We start from the raw sequence: 25,752 nt of genomic DNA, 5'->3' as shown, positions 1-25,752 counted from the left end.
AAATGGGTGGTTTATATCTATGAAAATAGATTAGAAGAGAGGCTAGACAATGAGAAGCACTATGGGAAGACTACCTGGCCAGTAGGAAGAAAACAGTTAAGTAGTACATGCTGCAATGGAGGTGGGGGTCTGCCCTGCAGTGATGGTGGTGGTGACTGAGGACACCTTTTGAAGAGTGTTAGGAGAGTAAGCTGGTAAAGAGTGTGGGTTGGGTAAGCACACTAGTACTGGGGAATGTGGGCTAGGAAATATCACTGTGTCTGGATTTGGGACCTAAGAAATCTGCAAGCAATAACAATGAATTATGTCTTTTCTTTCAGTGAGTCCCTCCAGAGGTTTGCACCGAATTTCACAGTTTTAATCAAGAACAACATCCACTTCCCGCAGTTTGGATTCTCCAAGTAAGAGAATGTGGTTACTAATTCTGTTATTTAGAAGGTGGAAAGGTTCCATTGTCACAGATGTATGATTTGGGAGCTGCAAAACCCATAGCAAGGCTTCAACCTAACGCAAGGCATCAATGGTCTTGCTATTGATGTTGCAGCTCACACATCATACATTTGTGCCAATTCAGTATTTCAGTATTTACTAAATTCTCTCTAATGCCCAGAAAGTCAATTTCAGATTTTCAAGATGGAAGGGAAAATTGAGCAAAGCAATGAATGCAACAGTTATTATGTGTTGAAGTGATGATTAGTATTATAGATTGAATGTGCTCTCAGTAATCAAAGGCAGACACATTTTTCATCTTGGCTGGTCAATGATAAACTGTGTACCATTCTTCTCATTGCCAGGAAACATATGTATTAATTAAAAATACTAAAAGGTTTATATAGCTATATATTCACAAATACAATCACAGGTGCTCAAATGGTACACACATGGGCTCTTTCGGGTTTTGGGCGTTATCGTGGTGGTAAATCTGCCAGGATTCTACCCATAGCAATTACCCAATACAATTAGCGTTACCGCAACTTGCTCTGGCCCTATTAGCGCAGGATCACAAGTTGCAGTGGCGGGGTAAGTCCCAATTATTTCTGAGTCCATGGGACTCTATAAGGCCTTTTCAGTGCAATTACTATGCCGGTAATTGTGTCAAAAATGGGCGGATCACCCAAATTCAGGATCTGGCAGAGCCATAATGTGGCAGTAATAGCATAACCGCTGCATTCTTACCTCTCCACCTAACTCCTAATGAGGCCCATAATACGTTAGAATGTACACAGTTACGTTAGAATGTACACAGTTTTACTTAAATACTGTTTCAACTACCTAAAGTGGGGGGAAAGATGTGAAAACAAGATTCACAAGCCTTATAAAATTATAAGCCAGAACAAGTCCACAGTAACTAAACTAAACAAACCCTGTCCTAACCTAATAAAAAGTGTTCACTTTTTACTGAATTTTAGCTATTTTGGGCCATTTTAAAGGTTATTCAGATTTCACATAGGCAAAGCCAAGGGCTCAGTGTGGTAGTTAGCTTTTTAGTCAGTGATACATTTTTGGGGGATTTTATAATTCGGTTTCCTGCAAAGGAGGGGTGCAACTACCAATGTGAGTGATCTACAGGGATCCCAATAGGATGTAGACACCCCGGTTCCACTACCAAAAGCAAATCAAGGGTGGTGACAGAAAGGGAATTCACACCCATTTTTTTTTTTTTTTTTTTGTAAAACTACAGCCTTATACATATTTTATGATAAGGCTTTTGTTACATTCTTCCACACTTCATCCTTATTCCTTGTTACTGCTGCTTTGCCTTTGATTATAGTTTGCCGACTTTCTGATCTGTGTTTCGGGAATCCTGATTTGGCAACAGCATGTCCATGTAATTAATTACTGAACAGACTAGCTGTATGTTTTCGCCTGATAATAGATTTTTCCACCATCTTTCGATGTCATTCTTCAACGGGGTGAACTTTTCCAGGTGTGTTTTACGCTGAGGAATTGTTCCTGTGCACTCTGTTATTAGATGTTTGGTGGTTTCAAGCCCATCTTTACAGAATCTGCAGGAACTGTCTTTTATTTTTGTGTTTTTTTGTCTCCTTAGTGTTTCTTTTGTTCTTAATATGTTTAGTTTCAATCTTAGAAACTGCATACGATAATACTTTGAAGGGCATCGTGTCAGGAATCGAGCTGGCGTGTTTAATTTGTTTTCGATTGGCCCCAGACTTGCCATTGATTTGAGTGAATCTCGCATTTCTTTGTTAATTATCCAGGACCATCGTTCAAATTTTTTTTTTGCAATTTGAGGTGTGTTCAGCAGTTCTGTTTCTTTAATGTCGGCTGTGGTTAGGATTCCCATTAGTTTGGAATTCCATTTAGTTGTTAGATTTATTTGAGTTCCAGATTCTGTCTTGAAAATCTCGTATGCTGGAATTGGGGGGTTCAGATTCATTTTCCTCCATGTTATAAGCGATTTCCATATAACTTTCGAGTGTAATGAATTCAGTGATAATTCGTGCCTTACTGCGGCAGCGGGGACGTTTTTGGGTAGATTCAACACTCTGCGCCAAAATATGCTTTCCAGCAGATGCCATGTTGTTTCTGAGATGTTCCACCCAGCTTCCGCTCCGAAGGTTATTGTTGGTATCACTTTTTGGGCATAGAACAATATAACAGGAGCCAACGAGAATTTGCCGTATTCTCTCTCTAGTTTTGCTCCTTGCAACGCCAGCTTTTTCATACGGTTTTTTAGATCTTCGATCCATGGTCCTTCATTGATGGAATTATTGAAGCATATTCCTAGATATTTTATGGAGGTTACTCTTTCTATGTTTTCACCGTTTATGGACCATGAAAAATTTCGGTCTTTTCTGTTACCTTTAGAGCCAATTTCTAAGATCTTGGTTTTGGCCGTGTTTATTTCGAGATCATTCATTGTCAGGTAATCGTACAATTTGCTTAACAGTCGTTGCAGTCCGACTTGTGTACGATCTAATAGTACTATGTCGTCGGCATATGTTATGCAGGAAATTGGTGTGTTCTTGGGAGAGAGCAGTGCCAGGGCAGCGATGGCCAGGGCCCACATGGAGGATGCAAAGCAGGCTTCACAGCACCAGGCTGCATGAGGTCGGGCAACAGAAGAACTCCCCTTCAGAAGGTGGATGACAACTACAGGCCCAAGACTTGTCAGAGCTCAGGAGGATGTAAATGACAGTGCAGAACTAGGTAGGCCCACTAGTTCAAAGTACGGATGCATTATGGAAGGTCTCCCTTATTGAAGAAAGAGCAGAGCTTTGACTTGCAGTAGATAGCAAGGGCAATGCTTGCCCAGCAAGAGTTCTCCGAATTCCTTCTGAGGCCACTTGTATATTAGATTCTTGGCTCCAGTGGGCAACCAAATTTAACATACTGGCCAATTGCAGCAATATTTGGCGCACAACTGTAAACTTTATTAGGGTATTATGGCATAAGGTGTTCATTAGTTTCAATGCATCTATCATCAATGTCGAATCTGCATGTTCTTATTGTGCTTCGATTTCCCCTCTATTCGCCAATTTCTTCAAGAGTAAGTTGCAGATTGAATTTGATTCTGAAGTATTTTTTACCTCATTTCAAGGCAGGGAAACTGCTCAATATAAATGACTTGTATGTCCTGTTCCTGGTATACGTTTAATATATAAATTAGCCATAACTCAACCTGCTAATATGTTATTTCTACTCTAACCAAGCTATTTGTGTCTCCAAGATAGGAAAGTAATTCCTTCAGATGGCAAGAGCTCATTTACATGTAAATAGTCTACTTTAAAAAAAAAAAATTGGTTGATTTGGCCTCAAAGAGATTTTTTATAGGGGGGCAAATCTATGTACCAATTCAAAGTAAATGATTCTTCACTCATGTGTTTTGTAAAAAAATATGACGACACATAATTTAGCTATGTTTGCTACTGCTGTAAATCCCAGTTCCAGCCAGACTGTTAATGGGAAAAGGCCCAATATTCACTTCCACCATTTCCCTCGGTAACCCGTAGTTTAAATTACTACACTCTGTTGCCCGGGTTACTAACTACCCACTTTCTCATTTAGGTCTGCTCCTATACTACTGATCAGACAACTTTGGTGTGACAACTTTTTATTTATATGTGAAATGTAAAAGGTAATTTGCGTCATTTATTCGAGTGAGCATGAAATGGTTTACAGTGGTAAGTGTTCCCTACAAGGGTGTATTAACTGTTAACATGTACCTATTTTATCTTGTGTAAAACATAATCTGTAAAGAAAAAACAGACGCCATTTTGTATGACACATGACACTCGCCTTTAGCTGTAATATGTTGTACAATGGAACAGTCCACTGCAGGGAGACTCTGTCAGGACACTGCACTTTGTGTCCTGAAGCTTTAACCACCACCTGCCAGAGCTCGTCACCCCTGGCAACAAGGGAAAAGTGGAACTGGCTAGTTAATTTGAAGAAAAAAAAACAATCACGCTGAGAGAGAGAGAGCTGAGAGATTAGGAGCCATCAGGGGCTGCTGTCCTGTGGCAGCCCTCTTAGGGGCTAGTATATGTATATATTTATTATATTTATTTAATAATTGTCATGTAGGATAATTGCTAAGTATCGAGTTGAGGTAAGTAATAGGGGGTATGTTTAGTAGATCAAAAGGTAAAGCAGGAGCAGGGCATTACGTAGAGATGACCATTAGGTAAAATAGGGGCTAGAGGGGTGGTACTCTGGAATGAGGTCGTGGGATAGTGCAGCAGCCTGCCTGAGGCCACCTAGCGAGATAGAACCACACACAGAGGCCAGCCTCTGGCCTCACACTCTGTGTGGATGGTAACTGAGTTTAGGTAGGGGGTGTCTTTTGCGCCAGACTCACCCCAAGGCTCCCTGAGACCCCTCCAAGGAAGGGTGAGCTGATGTAGCAGGTCCCCAGTCAGTTTGGAACTCACGCCAGGGTAATCCTAGGTGAAAAGGGAAACCGTATAAAAGGTATAAGTGGATCCCTATACAATTCACTCTGGTGTCTGTGTCCCTTAGCGATCAATGAATGTGTGGGTTGGTGCATCTCATGTTCTCAGCAACTTTATTTTAGCAAGGGCAGCGCCCCTCCCTACCCAGCGGGAGTCCATGGGAACTGTCCGTGCTCTGGGTCAGGGGAGTGTATACCCTTGCACAGACCAGGATCGGGAAACAGGGGCTACATTGGAGGCACTGCTGAGACTGTGCCCTTGAGCACCCGGGTGTATCTACATAGCAACACCCCCTAGTGTCGCTGTGAGTGGCTTTACCGGGGACAGGATTTTTCCGTAGGGGAGACATAATGTAGCCCATAGCCCCACGGGGCCCGGTGTGGCTACATGCTTGTCCCCTGAGGGAACAACTAGAAATAAAGACACAGCCACCAGGGCAATAATGCATTTTAATAAATGTGCAGTGTGTCCATTTATTTATATGTGTTCTGTTTGTGTGTGTTTTGGGAATCATCTATCCAGCCCACCATGGGGCTGGATGGAACGTTTAAGAAGAAAAGAAGAAGAAATTAATGAAGGAATAGAACCCCCCTGCCCAGGACAGGGGAGAGGAAAGAATCCAAAGAGGATTTAAAATAAGGGCACTTAGAAGAGGAGAGTTTGGAGAGCAAGAGAAAGAAGAGGAGCATAAAGACACTTAACTGGGAGGCGGGGGGATCACTGCCTCAAGGTCCTCAAGGTTAAGATCCTGCAGGCAAGTAACAATCACATCTTCCTCACCAACAGCAGTATGATGAGGGGTAGGTTCATGCTCCTCGGGTAACTTTGAGGTGGTTAATGCAAATAGAATCTCTTCCACTAAATGGCATTTGGTTTCCCCTTTGCCTTAGGTTTAGTCATGATTTTGGCTAAAGACGTGGCCTTTTTGGTCTGAGACTTGTCCTAGGAGGATATGTTCTATCATGAACTCGGCCTAACATCTTGAAGTACTTTCCTAGCAGTACATTTCATGAGACCTCACTGTTTATGCTAACAGGAAAAGTTACAGGCATGAAATTCACAGAGAAAGTTAAAGGTAAGACTGGAAACATTCTGAGAGGCCATCAGGCAGTTTTGTAATCCTCAGAGTAGTCTTAGGATACTCCTCTGGGTCAACATGTGTTATGTCTGCTGCTGCCGCCTTCGCCGCAGTGTCTCTAACACCAGTATATCCTGGCTATTAATGAAGACCATTCCTTAAGACCTCCTTTATTAGGTAGTAGTGCTATACCATTGACTTAAATAGGGGACAGGGTCCCCGGGCACTGGTAGTGTTCAGGACTAACCAGTGCCACCAAAATTAAATGACCAAGGGAGTGAGGTTGAAAGGGACCTCGCCCTCAAAAATCTGGTCAGCTCTCAAAATAGTCATGAGATATGCTGCGGGGAAATTAAAGTAGACGGCAAACCTGAAAATAGGGACTTTTTTCCTAACACACACAATCAAAAAAGTGTCCACCGATTAAATAAATTGCATTCTGATGTATGGACCAAGTCCAAGGGCTTTATAAGGCATCATTAAAAATATTGCCATTTATTTTAAGAAGCTTCTGTAAAAAACAGGCAAATAAAAGTTAAACATTTCTAGCAAACGAATGAGAAACTTGTCTAATTGACGGACAACAGCTGAAGCAATCCTCACACGAGATTCTCACACATTTGATGACTTAAAAGGAGGTACTTATCATCCCTAAAATTGCTTAGTTATTACAACAGAACAAAAAATTCCATTAATGACCCATTGACAGAAATATATGAGGTATTTTGCTACATGTATAAATGATCACGTCATACATGCCCTTAAATGCTCTTTCTTTTTTTTAAATTTAATTTGATTTAGTTGATACACAACTTTTCAAATATATACAAAAATTCACAATAACAGAAAAGCAAAAAGAAAGGAGGTAAAACAGGCATGAAATACCAAGGGTCAAGGGTACAAAAGATGAACATATTAAACAAAAGCAATAGATAAAAACAAAGTACTTTACATTTCATATACCTTCTAGATAGTTTGAATACCAAAGGATAAGATAAAATAACCAAACTAAACACCTCTCATGGACCAATGAGACCCGATAGAAACTTAATTTGAGGCAGCTACAGCAGGCAAAACCATTCTTAAATATTGGACAATAGCGATCTGTACTTTTTCTCTTGAGGTCGAAAACATAATTTGCCATTTGTAGTCTCTTGAAGTGCGAGTGTGAAAGGTGATAATATTCTGAAAATATCTTTCTCTCAACAACATTAGTGATGGACAATCTACTAGCAGATGTTGCAGGGTTTCTTTTTGCTGAACATCAGTACAATATCTGCAGTAGTTTTGTTCCTGAGGGATCAGTTTCCGTCTATATAATACATCTCTCGTACCCCATAGATTAAATCTAAACCGTTGGAATTCAGATCGTATAGCTGGAGATGGACATTTCAGCAGGTACTGAGCAATGAAACCATAAGGCTTGACATCAAACACCCAAACGTTAAAGTCTTTATAGAGCGAGCACTTCGCTACAGTCCCCGCCCAATCAGCGCAATAGAATTGTACTTTTGCACGGTCAGAGTTCTGGAGTAACAGCTCTATTGTTACATTTGCCTCACTCATATGGCTAAATACACACTTCATCCATTTCACTGGATATGTATTACTTGATTTTAACAAGGCAGAGGCCAAAACCTCTAGAATTGTCCCACTATTTATACCCAACAGGCACTTCCGTAGCAGGGCACACTGTCTCCACCTTGCCTGTGCATACAAAGACACCAACCCCAACTCCTACCACACCATAGCGATCGGTGTCGCTTTAGGTAAGCCTAAGATCGCCTTCCAATACTTAAACTCTAAGGCCTCCCATGGCGAGCCTTTGTTTAACACCCTGCTCTCCACACCATACATTACAATCAGGACGACTTTCATTTTGTAAAAATCTACTACGTGTTTCAAGGAGAATTTACCAAATTGTTTTATAATGATTCTAGACTGTGAGGTCAATTGGAGTAGTTTACTCTGCACCATTAATCCCATATCGCCCTTAGATTGCCCATTTGAAATTTCTATCCCCAGATATTTATATTCAGACACCTTGTCCAGCTTGATGTCTTGTATCGACCATGAGTGTGTGAGAGGGGGCCTCCTTTTGCGGCTCTGCTTGGGTGGACAGGCAATTACTTGTGATTTACTGACATTAATAACCAATCTGTTTACGCAGGCGTATTCCCCAAGCCTTACAAGTAACCGCTGTAGACCTTGAGGGGTCTGGGACAAGAGGACGAGGTTGTCTGCGTACAACAGATACGGGATCTGCTGGGCCCCCAACCTTGGCGAATCACCATTACAATGCAAAAATTCATTCCCAAGATCTAAAATGAAAAAGTTAAACAAAAATGCGGCCAACGCACAGCCCTGTTTCAAGCCACGTAATGTTTCAATTTCTGGAGACAGCTTCCCATCTAAGCTCATGCGGACCCGCATCGATGTATTAGAATGAAACAAGATGATCAGGGACAATAAGGATATCGGGCACCCGTCTCGGGAGGATAGCTTAGAGGCAACATGCTAGCCTTGGAAGCAAGATGACACGGAGCAACACAGGTTCGATCCCTGGGTCAGCGCTTAGAAACCTCTGGGTATTAAGCGCGTTATAAAAAACCTATCATATCATATCATACCCATACACTTTCAGTTTGTTAAACAACTGCTTGCGATCCACAGAATCAAATGCTGCCTTGAAATCTATAAAACCCATATATAAGGGTTGAGATCTCTCTAACTGCTGTGCCTGGAGGAGGTTGAGTATCATTATGTTAGGAATTGTTCCTAAACCCTTTACAAAGCCAGATTGTAATGGATCGACCAATTTTTTAGACGACACCCAAGATTGTAGTTCCTTAGCCGACAATATAGTTTTCCCGGGACATCGAGCAGCGAGATTGGCCTATAGCTGCTCGGTTCCAGTCTATCTCGTTTTTTATGAATGGGAATAGTAATTGCTTGCGTCCATGAGCTTGGGAGGCTCTGCAATACATTTATAGTCTTAAAGATTTTATACAGGACTGTCGCCCAAATATTAGGGAATTTTTTTAACTCGAAGTTTGACAGACCATCGGGACCACAAGCTTTTGAGTTAGAGGCAGTAACAATCAGATATATAATATTGTCTAAATCAAATGCCAGATGAAAGGGCGCTAAGGGCCTGGTAACTTCACTAATGGTCGTGGGAGAAGGGCAGGCGTAAAGAAGGGTGAAGTAATCAATCCATTTCTGGGTAGACACTCCATTCTCCTGTAAGCTTATCTGGGAGACTGTGGTTGCATGATTTATGGTTGACCACATTTTCGCTATGTTCTTACTCGCTAAGATTTTCAGCATACTCGCCCCATCCTCCTGATACAGATTCGCTCGATGTCTTCTGCCCCAATTTCTATACCCTGTTTTCGCTCTCGTGATCAGCATTTTCCTGCTCAGGGGAGGTGCATTACGGGCTACTCTTAGTTCATAACGGAGTCTTGATTTCATTTCTTTTACATCTTTATCGAAGACATGAAGATGTAACGATGATTGCTTTGATTTGGTGCCTTGTTTGCGGGGCATTTGTATTAGATCTGGATGTTCCTTCATACCGTTTCTTAGCAACACAGTGTAATCATGGTTTCCTTTCTCTAACATACAATCAAGGCTAGTTACCTCATTCTCTGACCACCATCAAATGCTCTTTCCAGAATTGATATTTTGGCCCTATTAAAAAAAAGTTACCAGGGAGCACAATGAAAAGCGAAGTGACATCATCTACGGTAGCCTGACATTTCTCCACTAACAATCACACCGTGAGCTAATCGCAAGTACAAGTGTTGGAAGGAGTCAAACAACATCAATGAAGGGACTGTGAAAGTAAAAAATGTATTTACGATGTAGCAAAAAATAACCCATATATGTGTTGGTAACATGAGTTAGTGTAGTCTCCCTTCTTTTATGTTCATGGTTTTTCAGGAAGTAGAAATACTTGTTTACCGCAACGAGTAATGTGTCGCTGCACATATACAAAGCAGGAAGGATTGCTGCACTTAAGATTAATAAGAAGCATTTTTTTTTCAAAAGTCCTAGTTAAGGACTGTGACGAGGTCCCTTGCTGGTTCTATGGGCTCTGAGCAGGATTACCATAGAGGCTGGCTGCCTAAAGGCTGGCTACCTTCCCAAGCTAGAGGATGACAGGCCTTGAGGTGGCATGTGGGCGATCATCTGGTTGCTCTTGCTTAGTCCTCGTCACATGGCATGGGATGACCACATGCACCCAATGTCCCTGTCTCTTTCAGAGACTCAGATCCTGTGCAGGGAAGCATTAGAAAGAAGGGCAACATGGATGCAGGGTTCCTAGGCTCTGATCCTCCAACAGCAGCCATTAATGTGTTTATGGTTGTGATACTGTTACTATTGTCTTTTAAGGCCAATGAGCTTTGTGGTGTTATAGAAATCTTGCATACACATCTATTTCCTCTAAACCTAGCATCAAAGCGACATTCAAACATTAAACACAAGGCAAAGAAGATTATGCAGCGTTCTTCCCAGACTTACCCAGATGCCAAACACACCTCAAATCTCACTGCACTACCAGCTCAGAAAGCCCAAGTGGAAAAAACAAAGTGGCATTTCCTGCTGGACCCGGTAATTGCCCATTTGCGGGCGCCGGAATGAAATGCTCCCCATTCCCATTCCAGCCCCAAAGGGCACAATGGGAATGGGGAGGTCGGAATGCTGGTGCATTCGACATGCTCTGCTCGCGGGTGCCGGTACGCCCGCCAGGTCAGACCTGATGGGCGGGAAGCCATCCGCGAGCAGAACTCGTAGTTTGCTGGTCCGGTACAATGGTACCGGCAAGCCTACCGTTACCACTGATACCGGACCAGCAAACTTATAATGAGGCCTATTGTTTGCATTTACAAGGGTATATTATCTACAGTGTGGTATTTATCGTCCCATTAATGGTGTCAGGAGGTTATTACTAAATCGAGCTCTCTTCTCAAATATTATGCTTTACAACTGGGTGTCCACCCTACCCTTTGCACCTCTAGCACCCACACAAAACCTGAACATACCTATCCCTATACCTCTCCTCACCCATGGAAACTCGCAACTTCTGCCACGTTTACGCACAGTTGCACCCCCCATCCCCACCAGACCCTTCCTCGCAAACTGCTCACAGTCACACTCCCAGTCGTGGCACCCTTCGCTGGTGACTACTAGTTGGCAGCTCCGCTTCATGGCGTATGTAGAGAACTGAGGCACTGCTCTCATTCCTTTGGCTGAGAGTATGCACAGAGTGGGGACAGAGATATTGATCATAAGTTACTGGTCGTATTCCTACAATGTAGGAATTATCCCAGGCTTTCAGTCAGGTGGCGTGGGTGTCTGCAGTAGGAGCCGATAGAGGGAGTTTGGAGGAGGTTGAAAAGAGGTGAGAGGTTTTAGGGGAGTTTGGAAAGGGCAGAGAGAGTTTGAGACTTTGGATGTGGTTGTTGAGAGAGATGAGAGAGCTTGCAGGCGATGGGAGAGAGATGTAAATGTTTGTGGAGGTGGGAAGAAGAAGATATTTGGTGGAAATGACAGAGACGATTTTGGAGGGAGAGTGAAACTAGAGGGGGAGAAGAAGTGCCTAGAGGTGAAATGAGACAGCCTTTAGAAAGGAGAAGGAGGGGAAGAGTTTATGGAAGTGGAGGATGGGGTATATTAGGAGGCAGAGAACATCAGGAAGAGGTACTAAAACAGCAGATAGAAGTAGATGGACATCAGGTGGATATGGGTGCTAGGAAGCAGGAGTCTGGGTAAAAAGTGCTTGATTGGAAACACCAGGAAAATAAGTGTGCAAATCAGCAAGAGGTGGTTTGAAGGCATTGGGAAGAGATGGGGATGGGCATCGATTGAGATCAGGAAAGAGTGAGAGTGCACTTAGCCCAAAATATGTTAGGTATCTGACCCTGAAGGCAATAAGCTCAGTGTGGAGGGGGAATGAGAATGGAACTTGGTGTTGAGGAGGACAATTACCACTATTATTGTAGTGAGGTGGGTAAGAAGGTTGGAGTCAGGAATCCAAATCTGGGAAGTGGCAGGGAACCTCTTAAAAGACGATCCTGTGAAAACATGAGTGAAGATAAAGTTGACTATCTCAACAGGCAAATGAGACAAAAAAGAGAAAATGACCCTGGGAAGAGAAGAGGAGGAAAAATACCAGACAAGCTGACAAAGAAGGGTTTAGGAACCCATTTAAGCATGGGACTAAGGCCAAAGGAGAAGACGCAAGAAGACTAGAGAAGAAGTATTCATGAATACCTTCATACTGAGACCAAAGGAGAAGAGCCCAAAAGAGGAGACGAGGTGAAGGGTGTGTAACCGCTTAATCCTGAAACTGAGATTCTGTGTGTAAGAACACCAAACAAAGCCAGACAGGAAGGTTGCGGGAAACTCTTAAGCCTGGTTTTAGACCAAAAGGTGCTCCCTTTTCATAGAAAGCAAACATAAGGTGCCACAATCCCATGAAACCTGAATTTGCTTTTTCCCAATTTACGAGAAGACTCATTTGGTTTCTGAGTTAGGTTTACTCTAATCCATTTGTTGAGATACACGCCAGGCTTCATAATCTAAATATAAAGAAACCTAATATAACTAGCAATTCTGTCTTGACCTGTTCATTGATCCGTGCAACCCCTCTTGGCAGAACTTTGCTTAAAAATAATGTTTACTTCACTTTATTTATGAATCATTTTTGAATCATTAGATTAGCCTAGTTTTTTCGGTTTTATTTACAACACATGATACTGGGCAAATGAATACCAGAATTATGTTCTGGATGAAAGGCAAGCTATATAATATAAGAAAAATGTGAAGTGAAACAATATTTGTTGAAACCTAATAAAATAGGTAAAGGAAAATAAAAAAATTGTTCCCCATTTATGAGAACACACATCACACATGAGAAGAAAATAGCTGCCTTCCTACTGTTACTGATCAATTTTGAAGAGGTTCCAGGAATCAGCCTTTAGTACCGTCTAAAAGTCTGGCATGAATACTGTCCCAGAGTCAACCTTGGGTAGCCTCCCAGAGTTATCTCAAAGTATCCCCTTCCAGGCTTAGTCCTCAGTTGTCTGCTGAGCAATGTTCCGAAGCGATCTCTGAAGAGTGTCCGGAGTCAGAGCTAAGGCGCGTCACAACCTCACACGCCAATAGTCACCCAGAGGCAGCCCTAAGTACTGCACGTCGGGCATCCCTGAGTAGTGCCACAGATTCATCCTTGGATAATTACCCCAGAATTAACTCGTAATGTAATTTATTTTAACCGTTTTGTAATGCATTAGTACGTTACCTAAGATTCAGTTTGTAGTGCTTTGGTCAGAAAAATGGGGACAAACAAAATGAAAGTTGCGGGGACAGTTAGTTTCCAACTTAGTGCAAGGAAAGATTCCCAGCCCACTGTTCGTATTGCTAAATATCTTTGCGTCCAGGTTTCATGTGTATGCCAATTTGAAAGTTCACTTTTTAGCAATTCCTAAGTGCAACCTATTGTGTTCCGTCCTCTGGTTAGGCTTCAGTGCAATCCAATCTTAGACTCTGCTCTCCCAATGACTTCATTCCGTGCTTAAAGATTTTAAAGTCCTGATTAAGTGTCTCATTGGAACTATTTGACTGCAGCATTCCGTTTGGGGTGCACGGTTAATCTACTTTCTGGAGATAACCCTGACCCTCACTCCAATAGACTCTATGTATGCTTTAGAGAATATGCAACCCAATTCTATGTCAAGACCAGAGGCGAGCATTATGCTTCAACTTCATTAATCACTACTCTTCAGCAGTTTCAACAAATAAACTGAAAATTACTTCCACTACTCATTTCCTTTTTCGAATCTTCTCTTTTCTTTCATTGAACTACATTTCCCTTTCATCCTACACCTTGTAGTCCATGTCACTTCCTGCACTTGTCCATAGGTTACTTCACGCCCCATGCTCCACCTCTGCTTTTCCTGCTCTTCAGCAAGATAAGTACAACCTTTCTGTTGAGCAACAAAACTCTATCGAGCGGGGAGTTTACTGCCAAGAATGAATATTTACAGTAGCATATACAGTGTTTAGATAACTAATATTGTGATAGCAGCGCAGTACAGGAGCGTGCAGCGTTTTACTTTGTACCCCGCGGCAGTGTGTAGAACAGGATCAGCACAGCATCCGCGCAAATAACAGATTCATCCCGCAGTGAGTGAAACGGGACCTGTGTCACATCTCTGGCACGCCCAGGGTTCTATTCCACCAGCGTGCTTCTGGGGATATACGACGCGTGAGCGAGCAGCTCGGTGGAGCTCAGCGGCCCCCTCCTTTGCGGTGGAAGAGCCAGGGAGCCAGCATATCACATACGCAACACGACTCCAATTTATCGGTGACACGGTCCTCACAGCACTGAACAGAAAATAACTGCAAGGCGGTAAGCAAGCAATCATCTCCTTCCAGCATAGCAGAATGCTGGGGAAGCAAAAGAGGGACACTACATGTGTATGGCAGAGTAAGCCCAGCACACTCCAGCTGGACACGAGGCTACATGCCAAACACTGCAGTGTAATCACGACATGACACCAGCACAGGACGAAACAGAGGAAACAAGGTGCAAGCCACATAATAAAAGAAAAGCCTTTAATAAGGAAGCATACAATTAGCATTAGTACCAACAGAGCAGTGGACATGCAATTCAGCCTGCTGGTTCAGGCATTAGCACAGAGCACCCATACATTTAAAAATGTCAGAATATGAATGGAGCAAGGAACCGCAAGTGCAAGATCTGGCGCTTAGCTTCAAAGAGTTGCTGGGAAGCTCTTTGGTAGATGATGTGGCTCAAAGAGTGAATCCTTACAAGACAGACTGGCTACTTTAGAGTCCCTACTAAGCCAAAAACGCAAAAGCACTGAGAAGAAGGAAGAGAGCATGTCCACTAGGGTGTTACGTTCACCTGATATCCCCGGGGGCGTCTGGAAGACTCTGAGATCTGGAACCCTGGATGCGCAGTTGCCCAGTGCTGAATGATGAATCTTAGTTATTTGTAGGGTGAGCTATCCGTCCTGCGTTTCTTGTGCAGGGGTGCTTGACGTTTGTTGGCGAGCTGCCTGAGTTGCTTCACTGGTGCAGTACTCCTTGCTTGGGCCCAGGCCTGCTGTGACCCCGAATCTGCTGGTAGGCATGTAGGTTTGTTAATTGTAAGTCTTTTTTCTATTTATGGTGGGAATTTGTTAATGTTTTTATCTCCTTCTTTTCAGGTGCGAAGGTCTTGATGCTGGCGTGCCGGATGGAGAGGCACGTTTCTAGGTAAGAGAAAGCGTGAAACGCAGTGCCTTTATTGTCTTTTAAGGCTAACCTGTGTTTTCTTCTTCTTCTCCTCACAGGCCGCTGTGGTGCTGCGAGTGGATGAGAGCGCAATGAAAAACAGGCCCCAGGAATCCGTTAAGGTAAGTACAGCGCTGTGCGGTTGTTTAATATTGAAAGCGAACCTGAATAATTCTCGTTTCCTTTGCAGATGTTGTTGTGGTGCTCCGATGGAAGAGTGGAGTAGTGCGATGGAATTCAGGTAAGACTGATGGAATTCGATGTTTTGGAGGTGCGCGTTCTAATATTGTTTTTCCCTTTCTCGTTATTGCAGGTCGCAATGTTTCGAACAGCAGCTGTGGTAGCGGTTCGCCAGAAGTCCTAAAGCTAGAACTCACAGGTGAGCGATATTTCTTCTTCTCTCGGTTTCCACAGATTGCAGCCCAGTTGAGATGCTGAGTGCTGGATGGTGTTTTCTCAGGTAAAACAGAATAATCTTGTTCTTGTTCTTGCAGAATTACAGGAATATGCTGAAGACCAGGAGCTGGACACAGTGAGAGTCACGCTGCTGGTTGCAGAATAACAAAAGGCATGTTCTGCAGTCAGGGTGTGGTTTATAAAGCCCAGGTAAAGTAGTACCAGGGAAAGTAGTTCCAGGCCTGCCACACCCAAAACACTAGACCGCATGGCTTGGTTCTTAGAACTAGACTGTGTGGGTGCTTCCATGTTGGATTTAAAGGCCATGTACATAAATGGGACCTAGTTTGAACAGCCCTTCCTTCCTACATATGAGCCTGGTGCCAAAGGTGCCAGGACTGGCTCCAGGAGCCCTTTTGCAGTGGTTTTAATGCCCTCAGGGTTCTGGTGGGAGCCGGCTTGTGGCACAACTTATCCCCCTCACAGTGATCATGACATAGGGCCGAAGACAGCCCTCAGGGGAGTAATAAGACCCACAAGAGGAAAACCTCTATGACTCCCCATGTCATAAATATGGGGCAGACCAGAAAGCCCCAGAGACAGCTGATGCTTTCAGAAGGTTGAGAAACACTTTCCTGCATAGATCAGCAGTGCCATGCCTCGTGACCCCCTCCCAAGGGGAAGACAATATGGACGACAAAGATATGGGCTCAGGAGAAGCGTCACCAGAGGCCACAACCTCTTCTCAAGAAGAGGATTGCAAGCCTGAGAAAGAATGGGTAGGACCCACTAGTGGCAAAAGAGCCCGATAAGAGAAACACATGGAAGATGAGGATGGGGAGATGGCAGACATGTTCAATCCGGACAATTTCAGAAACTCCAAGTCCTCGGACTGGCAGCCATCTCCAAGGGTATCAGAACATATGGTGCAGAGAATTAGGAAGGCGCTGGATAAAGAAAAAAGACAGCGCATGAGGGCAGAGTGTCCACGCCCTGAGCTGCCAGAAAAAATGGCAGAAGCACCGGAACTAGATCCAAAGATGCAAGCTTTTGTAACCAAAACAGCCAAAGACCCAAGCAAAGGTATAGATAGATCTTGGAGGAGTTGTCAAGAAAAGGTACTAGACCTTATGGCTAGCACAATTCATGGATCTAGCAGAGTGATCCAGGGACACTGGCCAGGAAGTAGACGCAGACAAGTTAGCGAATTGGGCACAGAGAGTGGTTTGCCTACTAGGTACCGCTAACTGTGCGATCTCATCAGAGAGAAGAAGAGGGCTCCTCTGAAAAATAGACAATAAATTAGGTGACCTAGCCACTTATGATGCCGGCGAAGCAGCACAAGTCCTACTCTTCGCAGAAATATTCAGTAAGGAAATGAGGAGGTTTGTAGAGACTTACACTCTCTAGAAAAGGCATTTTCCAAGCAGAGTTTTTGCCGGGGTTTGCCAATATAGGGGTCGAGTGGCCGGTCGCTTACAGTCTTCAAAAAGACCCCAGAGCAACACAGCCCATTACTGGGAGAATAGACAGCAACACTCCTTTTCTCTGCCAGAGGGAGTTTTCCAAGAGGGAGCAAGAAAAGCACAAAGCTCTAACTCAGGTGAGTCTCTTAATTTATCCACCGATGGGGGAAGGACACTACAGTTCTGGCGGAAACTGGCACACGATTTCCAGTGATGCTTGGGTGCTGCAAATGGCCCAAGCGCTTCAGCTAGAGTTTATGCAGGATCCCAGACAATAGCAGGACCTGCACCCTTTTTACATGGCGCAAGCAGAGCAATAGAGCGTCCACATCGAATTAAAACAGCTGCAGATGAAAGGGGCTTTTGAGCCATGCATGCAGGCACCAAAGTTTGTGAGCAATATGTTCCTAGTCCACAGGAAAGAGAAGGTGAGGCCAGTCATAAACTTGAAGGAACTGAATGGTTGGGTGAGTTACAGACATTTCAAGATGGAAGGTATTCAGCAGCTGAGAGACATTTTAAGAGAAAGAGACTGGTTAGCAAGGATAGACTTAAAAGACGCCTACCTCACGGTACCTGCACAAGCACAATATTGCCCTTTTCTAGAATTCAGCTAGGCAGGGCGATTCTGGCAGTTCAAGACGATGCCCTTTGGACTAGCATCAGCACCATGGGCATTCACCAAATTCATGAAACGAGTAGCAGCAGCGATCAGAGAGAAAGGGATCTGCATGATTACATATTTAGACGATATACTGCTGTTAGCAGACAACAGAGCCACGCTAAAAATATTAGACAACATGGGTGAAGGAGCTACTAACGTCTCTAGGGTTCTTGATCAATCAAGAGAAATCGGATATGACACCGATGAGGAGACTGGATTTCCTAGGTTTCGTAGTAGCTACCAGGAAGGCGACATTAGAGTTTCCGGCGGAACGATCCAGGATATCAAGAGCGAGCTCAAGGCATCTCTGGCCAAGCAAGTTATTACTCTTTGAACGCTAGCAAGGATAGTGGGGCTTTTGGCATCCTCCCTTCAAGCGATATTTCCAGGGCCTCTACATTACAGAGCCCTCCAGAGGTTGAATATCAGACACATGCAGCAGGGTCTGAATTACCACCAGATGGTATCCATGGATCACAAGTCCAACAGAGAGTTAGAATGGTGGTTACAGAATATCTATGCATGGAACGTGCGATCCATCTTCGGGGACCGACCAGAGCCAGTGATAGAATAAGTCGCCAGCAGAGTAGGTTGGGGAGCGCGATGTGGAACGCTAGAGACAGGAGGCAAATGGAGTTCGGAAGAGTTACAGCTTCATATAAACTGTCTAGAACTACTAGCTTGGTTATTTGCGATCAAGGCGTTCACAAAGGGCCACATTTCAGCAGTCAAGCGATACACCATTTAGGGGGGATGAAATCCAAGCTCTTAGCAGAGCTAGCGACAGACTTCTGGCATTACTGCCTGCAGACAGGGACTTCAGTAATGGCAGAGTATCTAACAGGAACACTCAATTAGTAGCAGATTGGAACTCTTGTCACCTGACAGACTCCAGGGACTGGAAACTAAACAAGGAATTGTTCCAGCAACTGAAGCAGCTATGGGGCCTGTGGACACGGACTTGTTTGCTTCCAGGGTGAATGCGCAGAAGAGTCAATATTTCAGCTGGAGATTGGATCCGACCCCCCTAGGGTCAGACGCTTTTCTTTTTACAAGACTAGAGCAGGAAGATGCACTATGTGTTTCCCCCATTCATGATGATCGACAGAGTATAAGTGAAAATCTGCAAGGAGAAAGTAACTATAATTCTGGTGGCTCCAATTTGGAGGTCGCAAGTGTGGTTTCCGACTCTGATGGAACTTTCTTCGGATTTCCAGCAGATTTTCCCCCCAGGAGAGCACCTGCTCACAGAACCAACTGGGTCGTTTCACCCTCTGAGAGTGAAGGGAACGCTTCTCCTGATGGCGTTCAAGGTATCAGGGAAAATGATCAATGCCAGGCATTTCCGAGCAGGCTGCTAAGCTCATCGCAGATTTGTGGGCCCCCTCGATGCAAAGGAGCTACAACGTGGCATGGATTAGATGGTCGAACTGCTGCAGAAGGAGAGGTAAACCTCTGATTTCTGCCTCTGTAGTAGCGGTACTACATTTCTTGGCCTCCTTCTTACAAGAAGGCAAGGCCTGCAGGACCATCAGAGTAAATAGGTCAGCAATCTCAGCAGGACATACGCACATGGAAGGGGCACCGCTAGGAGAGCATCCGTCAGTGGTCAGGCTCATGAGAGGAGCCCGGTTTCAAATACCTCCGGCTCTGAAATATACACGGCTATGGGATGTGACCTTAGTGTTGTGCTTTCTAATGGAATGGCCGTCGAACTCTGATGGGATTATCAGGAAAGCTGGCCATGTTGCCATGCTTAGTGTCTTACAGAAGAGTCACGGATGTGACAGCGTTAGACGTGGATGGGAAAACGTTGGGTCCATATGGAGTTACATTCACACTCTCTAAGAGGACGAAGACTAATTCCTCATCGATATCTTGCCCTTATCTCACCGGACAACCAAAGATGTGCATAGCAGCGTGCAGCAAGGAGTACGAGCTCAGGACAGCAAAACTGTGGCCAGCAGGGGAGTCACAACTCCTGATTGCACGTAGGAAACCCTACAAAGCAGTAACTACAGCCACCATTTCCAGATGGGTCCGCAAGATCATGCAGTTAGCAGCGATTGACCTAAGTAGTTTTGGAGCGCATTCTGTGAGAGGCACTATGGCCTCCAAGTCATTTGCAACAGGCATGGATAAGTGCAGGAAGTGACATGGACTACAAGAAGGAGTACGATGCAAGGGAAATGTAGTTTAATGAAAGGAAAGAGAAGAAATGAAAAAGAAAATGAGTAGTGGAAGTCATTTCCAGTTTATTTGTTGTAACTGCTGAAGAGCAGTGATTAAAGAAGTTGAAGCATAATGCTCCCCTCATATATTTATTAGCACAGTATGCAGGGGTAATCTTCATTCTGCATTTCACTAGCAACCAATGGAGTGATTTCAGTGCAATTTTGATATGATCCTGTATCTGCAGGTTTTAACAAAATCTGGATTCTAGATTCCGGACTCTTTGAAATCTAGCTTTTTAATGCCAGTCAAGATTAAGCTACATTAGTCAATCCAAGGCATCACCAAATTGCTCCTTTAATCTATTTGATGTTTTTATTATAGAAGTTGGATTGTCTCTTTTGGCGCATGGAGAGCTGGAAGTTAATATTTGTCAGGTTTTCGTAAACCTGTCACTTATCCTATACTCACTACCAGTCGCCTGTTGCCAGGATGACTGTGGCAACCATTCTGGACCCTTCGTTATGGGCGAGTGTAGTTTTCTATTCCTCCAAAGACACACCACCTAATAATGGCGGTCTGTCTATTTCAGGTCCAAATAGGAACGCCTATTTATGTTTTCAGCGCTAAAATAAACGCATCTAATATTGCATTCGCAATGGAGGACCATTGCTTATCTCAAGGACGCTTTCCCGACCCCGAGAAAGAAACGTAGTGCGCTAGGATTTCACTTCGCACTTCCCCATGGACCCGCAACACACCAGGTTAGGTAGTTAGTGATTTAGTCTCATTGATGTTAATGCTGGCATCCTGGCCGCTTTGATTTTTCATATTCAGAATTTATGTTACTAAGCCGTAGCCGGCCACCAGGAATCTGCTTCCTTTTTTTAATTCAATTTTATTGGTTTTTCATGGCAACAAAGCGTTAATACAATGTCCTTCTGCCTTGAAGAGCTGCCCCCCTTACCCTTGCTGCACTCCCAAGACTATCTTTTGTACCGATGCAGGGATTGTAAGAGGGATTTTGATGTTTTTCCATTCCTGACCTCCTTTTCTTCCTGGCTTGGGTAGGCTTCCTTTATGGTTCTCGAACCCAGGTTTGTATGTTCATGACAGAATATTAGACCCTTACAACCGTCTTGAACCATGAAGGCATTGATAAAAGAATTGTCCGATTCGATGTTCAAATTACAGGCGGAAGTTAACACCTCCCGTCCAGAGAACGGTGTTCTCTTCCAGACCCTCACAGTGTTACAGAATAAGGTAGATTTTATGATTAGTAGGAGCCCCATAATCAGCAACCCCTGGAGTACGACGATGAGGAATACGACTGCACAGACCAGCAGACATAAGACACCAGGTACTTCTAAGTCAGTAATAAACCCTGCTACCCTTTCAGCCCGCGGAGCAGGACTAGGTCCTAAAATCCCCACACCTACTATACCCAGTAAATTAAAGGAATTCAAAGCATGTTCTACCCAATGTAAAATACATTTCCTAAATTACCCTGCTTTGTATGCCTCAGATCAAGCCAAAGTCTCTTGTATTCTCCTGAACCTAGAGAAAACAGCCTTATCCTGGGCCACTCCTGAGGTTGACACCAACAAACTTATCTTATACTGGTATAATTACTTTTCCAAGGAGGCAGTATATTGCCCAGTTAATCAGAAATTAGTTCATCGGACTCCGCCAAGGAAATAAAGAATTATTGTAGTACATTGCGCAGTTTCGAAATCTGGCATCTCAGACCACCTTGCCTGAAGACGTGCAATTAACCATATTCCAGAGGGGTCTAAGAGATAACCTGAAAGATGCCCTGAGCCAAATAGTAACTCCACCGGTGATGCAACAGGAATGTATCGCATTGATGGTAAGGCTGGATCCAAGATGGCAGAATCATAAGGGTGAACGCAGACGGTCTGAATGGAGACGGTCACCTTTACCGTTGGAGCCTGAAAACCCTTCACCCGGACTAGAAAGTGGACCCATGCAACTGGGAAGTACCTGAGATCCTGTCACACCTGAAGGAAGAGAAAGGAGAAGAAAGGGTAAACTATGTCTGTATTGTGGTAGCCAAGACCATCTGGTATGCACCTGTCCAAAAAGACCTGTTCTGAGAGTGGAAAACTGCAGTGCACATCCATGAAATGAGAGGGTTTGACGAGCGACCTGGCAGTCTCTCCTGCCCCAAAACCCTTGGAGACTCCGATAGAGCCCCCAAAACTTTTCATCATCCTGGTCACTCTCAAGAACAGTACCAACAAGTGGGTGGATGTGTTGGCCATGATAGATAGCGGAGCCATGGGGAACTTTATTGAAGCTGCTTTCGCCCAGATGAAACATGTTACCTTAGTCAAGAAAAGAAGGAGTGAACCTATTATATCCGTGGATGGTTCCGATCTGATTTCGGGGCCCATCACTCAACAGACCCTTCAATTGACTATGATATGTTCTGGAAGAAGTCACAAGACAACCCAGTTTGATTCCATAGCTGCCCCCCACTTCCAAGTGATCTTGGGGATGCAATGGCTCGATCTTCATAACCCTCGGATCGATTGGAGACAACGGAAGCTTACCTTCACACGAGACGGATGTCCTCTATCTTGTCCAGTTCCACATACTAAAGATAGCACACCATCCATGAAACATCCCTGTTCTGCTTCCGCTGCATCCCATGACATCCCTCATGAATATAACGACCACACTGACATTTTTGACCCAGTTCAAGACAACAAATTACCACCACATTGACAATATGATTGTCAAATCAAACTGCTACCAGGAGCTCAAATTCCCTATGGAAGGACGTATTCCCTCACCGAAAAAGGAGAACATTATCCTACAACAATACATTAACAAAATTCCACCTCGACTGCAGGAGCTCCGATTTTCTTCATTACTAAAAAGGACGAAACAGAGCTCAGGCCATGCATTGACTACAGACAACTTAATGAGATAACTATAAAGAACAGATACCCCTCACCTCTACTATAAGTCCTTTTGGATCAAGCACGACACAGCACCATCTACACAAAACTAGATTTGAAAAGTGCTTGAATATGGTGTGAATCGCTGAAGGGGACGAATGGAAGACAGCCTTCTGTACCTGGTATGGGCACTATGAATACTTGCTCATGCCCTTTGGGCTGTGTAATGCCCCTGCAGCCTTTCAGCATTTCTTAAATGACGGCTTCAGAGATATTCCTGACGTTTACATAGTCAATTGTCTAGATGATATCTTGATTCATTCCAAGTCCAAGAATGAACATCTCGTATGCGTAGTATTACAAGAAGTATTATCTCGACTCAGAAAAAAACATCTCTACGCCAAGGGATCCAAATGTGTTTTTCATCAACAGAAAGTGGCTTACTTGGGTTACGTTTTATCCCAGGGACGTATCGAGATCGACCCTAGGAAGATAGATGCCGTCCTAGATTGGCCTGCACCTACTTCCGTCAAAAGCCTTCAGAGATTCCCTGGCTTTGCCAACTTTTATAGACATTCATTCCACGGTACTCTCAGATTCTATTACCTTTGACTACCCTTCTATGCAAAGGACACATATTCCAATGGAACCAGCAGACTCAAGAAGCCTTTGTTTGTCTAAAGCTAAACTTCACCACAGCCCCTGTGTTGAAAATTGCGAATCCAGAAGTCCCCTACATGGTAGAAGCGGATGCCTCTGATTTTGCAGTGGGTGTAGTACTGTCCCAATCAAACCCTCAATCCATACTTAAACATCTGATAGCCTACTATTCCAGGAAACTCAATGCTGCGGAACAAAACAATACCATTTTTGATAAGAAACTATTAGCTATTAAAGAGGCTTTTACCACCTGGAGACATCATCTAGAAGGGGTGAACCATCCAATCCTGGTCCTTACAGACCACAGAAACCTGGAATTTTTATGGACAGCTCATTCCATCAACCAAGGACAGAATCAGTGGATTCTTTTTTTTCATGTTTCAATTTCAAGGTCACCTATACACCAGGCACTCAGAATACCAAGGCTGATGCATTGTCCCTATACCCATGGAAAAGGCCAAGGACTCCCTTTATCGCTCGTAGCCAGATCCTCGCCATGCTTCAATCTGAATTGGAAGGGTATGAAGAAGGCCTGCTTCTCAGGAATACAGACTCAATGAAAAGACAATTCCTTGATGGTGATCCTACACATCAAGAAAGACACAGACTCTTGTTCCATGAATGCACCCCAGGTCTTCTTTCTTCAGTGGTGTCATGGAAATCCCAGTGCAGGACACTTCGGTGTCTTAAAAACAAGGCAAAAGGTGGATGCTTGGTGGAAGGAATGGGCCCAAGATGTCAGGGACTATATCCAAGGATGTGGTGTCTGTTCTCGGTCAAAAAGCAATCACCAAAAGACCATGCTTTATTGCAGCCACTACCCATACCGCAGAGTCCATGGAATGACTGTTTGATGGATTTCATCACTGAGCTTTCCCTGGTACAAGGACAGACCATGATTCTGACCATCGCAGACCGGTTCACTAAGGTGACACATTTTGTAGCACTTCATAGATTACCCTCAGCTGATACTATGGCCCAACTCTTCATTCAACATGTATTCCGTCCTCGTGGTCTTCCTAATACCATCATTACAGAGAGGGGAACCCAATTTGTATCTCGTTTTTGGAGAACAATCAGTCAACTCCTAGGAATCGAATTGCGCTTTTCCCCAGCCTATCACCCTCAGAGCAACAGTGAAACCGATAGGGTGAACCAAGTAATTGGTCAGTACTTACGTTGTTATGCCACTATGCACAACGATAACTGGGTAACATCATTACCCATAATGGAATTTGCCCATAATTACTCCCATCATGTCGCACTAGCGGACACACCGTTTCATCTAACATATGGATGTCATCCATCCTCTTTTCCAATGAAGACGACAGGGTCCAGTAGTGTTCCGGCAGCACAAGAACGCATACAGTTACTACAACATGGATTTCTAAAAGCATCTATGCAATTGAAACATGCCCAAGACATAACCAAGAAATTCACTGATAAGAAGAGATGGGAAGCTCCTCCCTGTAAGGCGATTGGCAGCGTTTGGCTAGCCACTGGCCATCTCAACCTCCCCAAATGTCCTCAAATATTCAAGCCCTGGGTTTGGGACCTTTCTAGATCTCCAAGATCATCAATCCTGTTGTAATGAGACTGCACTTGCCTCCAAGCTATCGTATACATCCAGTGTTTCATGTATCTTTACTCAAACCAGCCACATCGGTATGGTGATCAACATCTAACTTGAGCCCCAGCTGTGGGTCCACAGGATGAGTACGAGGTCAAGAGAATCGTTCACTCTCGTATCTGGAGAAACACTATACAGTATCTGATTGACTGGGTAGTGTACGGTCCTGAAGAAAGAACCTGGGTCTTGGCCAAAAACATCTTTTCGGCTCGTTTGGTCAAACAATTCCACTTACACAACCCAAGTAAACCTCAAGAGAAAGCCATTAAGGGAGGGCTTAGAAAGGGGCATTCTGTCAGGTTTAAGCAAACTGTCACTTACCCTAGACTCACTAACAGACGCTTGTTGCCACCTATTAATGGCGGTCTGTCTATTTCCGGTCTGTTCCATTTTCCAAAATGGAAATGGCCATAGGAACACCTATTTATGTCTTCAGCTTTCAAATGAATGCGTCTAATATTGTATTCACAATGGAGGACCACTGCTTATCTCAAGGACGGTTTCCAACCCCGAGAAAGAACCGAAGTGTGC

General features: G+C 44.0%; 1 protein-coding gene across 1 annotated transcript in view; it reads left to right on the top strand.

Moving 5' to 3' along the window:
* The window catches only part of P2RX2 (purinergic receptor P2X 2), a 380,622-nt gene that overhangs the window by 193,393 nt on the left and 161,477 nt on the right, over nucleotides 1-25,752 (top strand). The window contains exon 6 of the mRNA XM_069619329.1: nucleotides 321-401. Coding sequence (XP_069475430.1) covers nucleotides 321-401 — 81 coding nt within the window. The remainder of the gene's footprint in view (nucleotides 1-320; nucleotides 402-25,752) is intronic.

This window comes from Ambystoma mexicanum, chromosome 10, assembly GCF_040938575.1.
Source record: "Ambystoma mexicanum isolate Mex_15411 chromosome 10, UKY_AmexF1_1, whole genome shotgun sequence".
Taxonomy (NCBI): domain Eukaryota; kingdom Metazoa; phylum Chordata; class Amphibia; order Caudata; family Ambystomatidae; genus Ambystoma; species Ambystoma mexicanum.
Note: the sequence above shows the minus strand (reverse complement) of the source record. Positions and strands in the feature narration are given on the sequence as shown.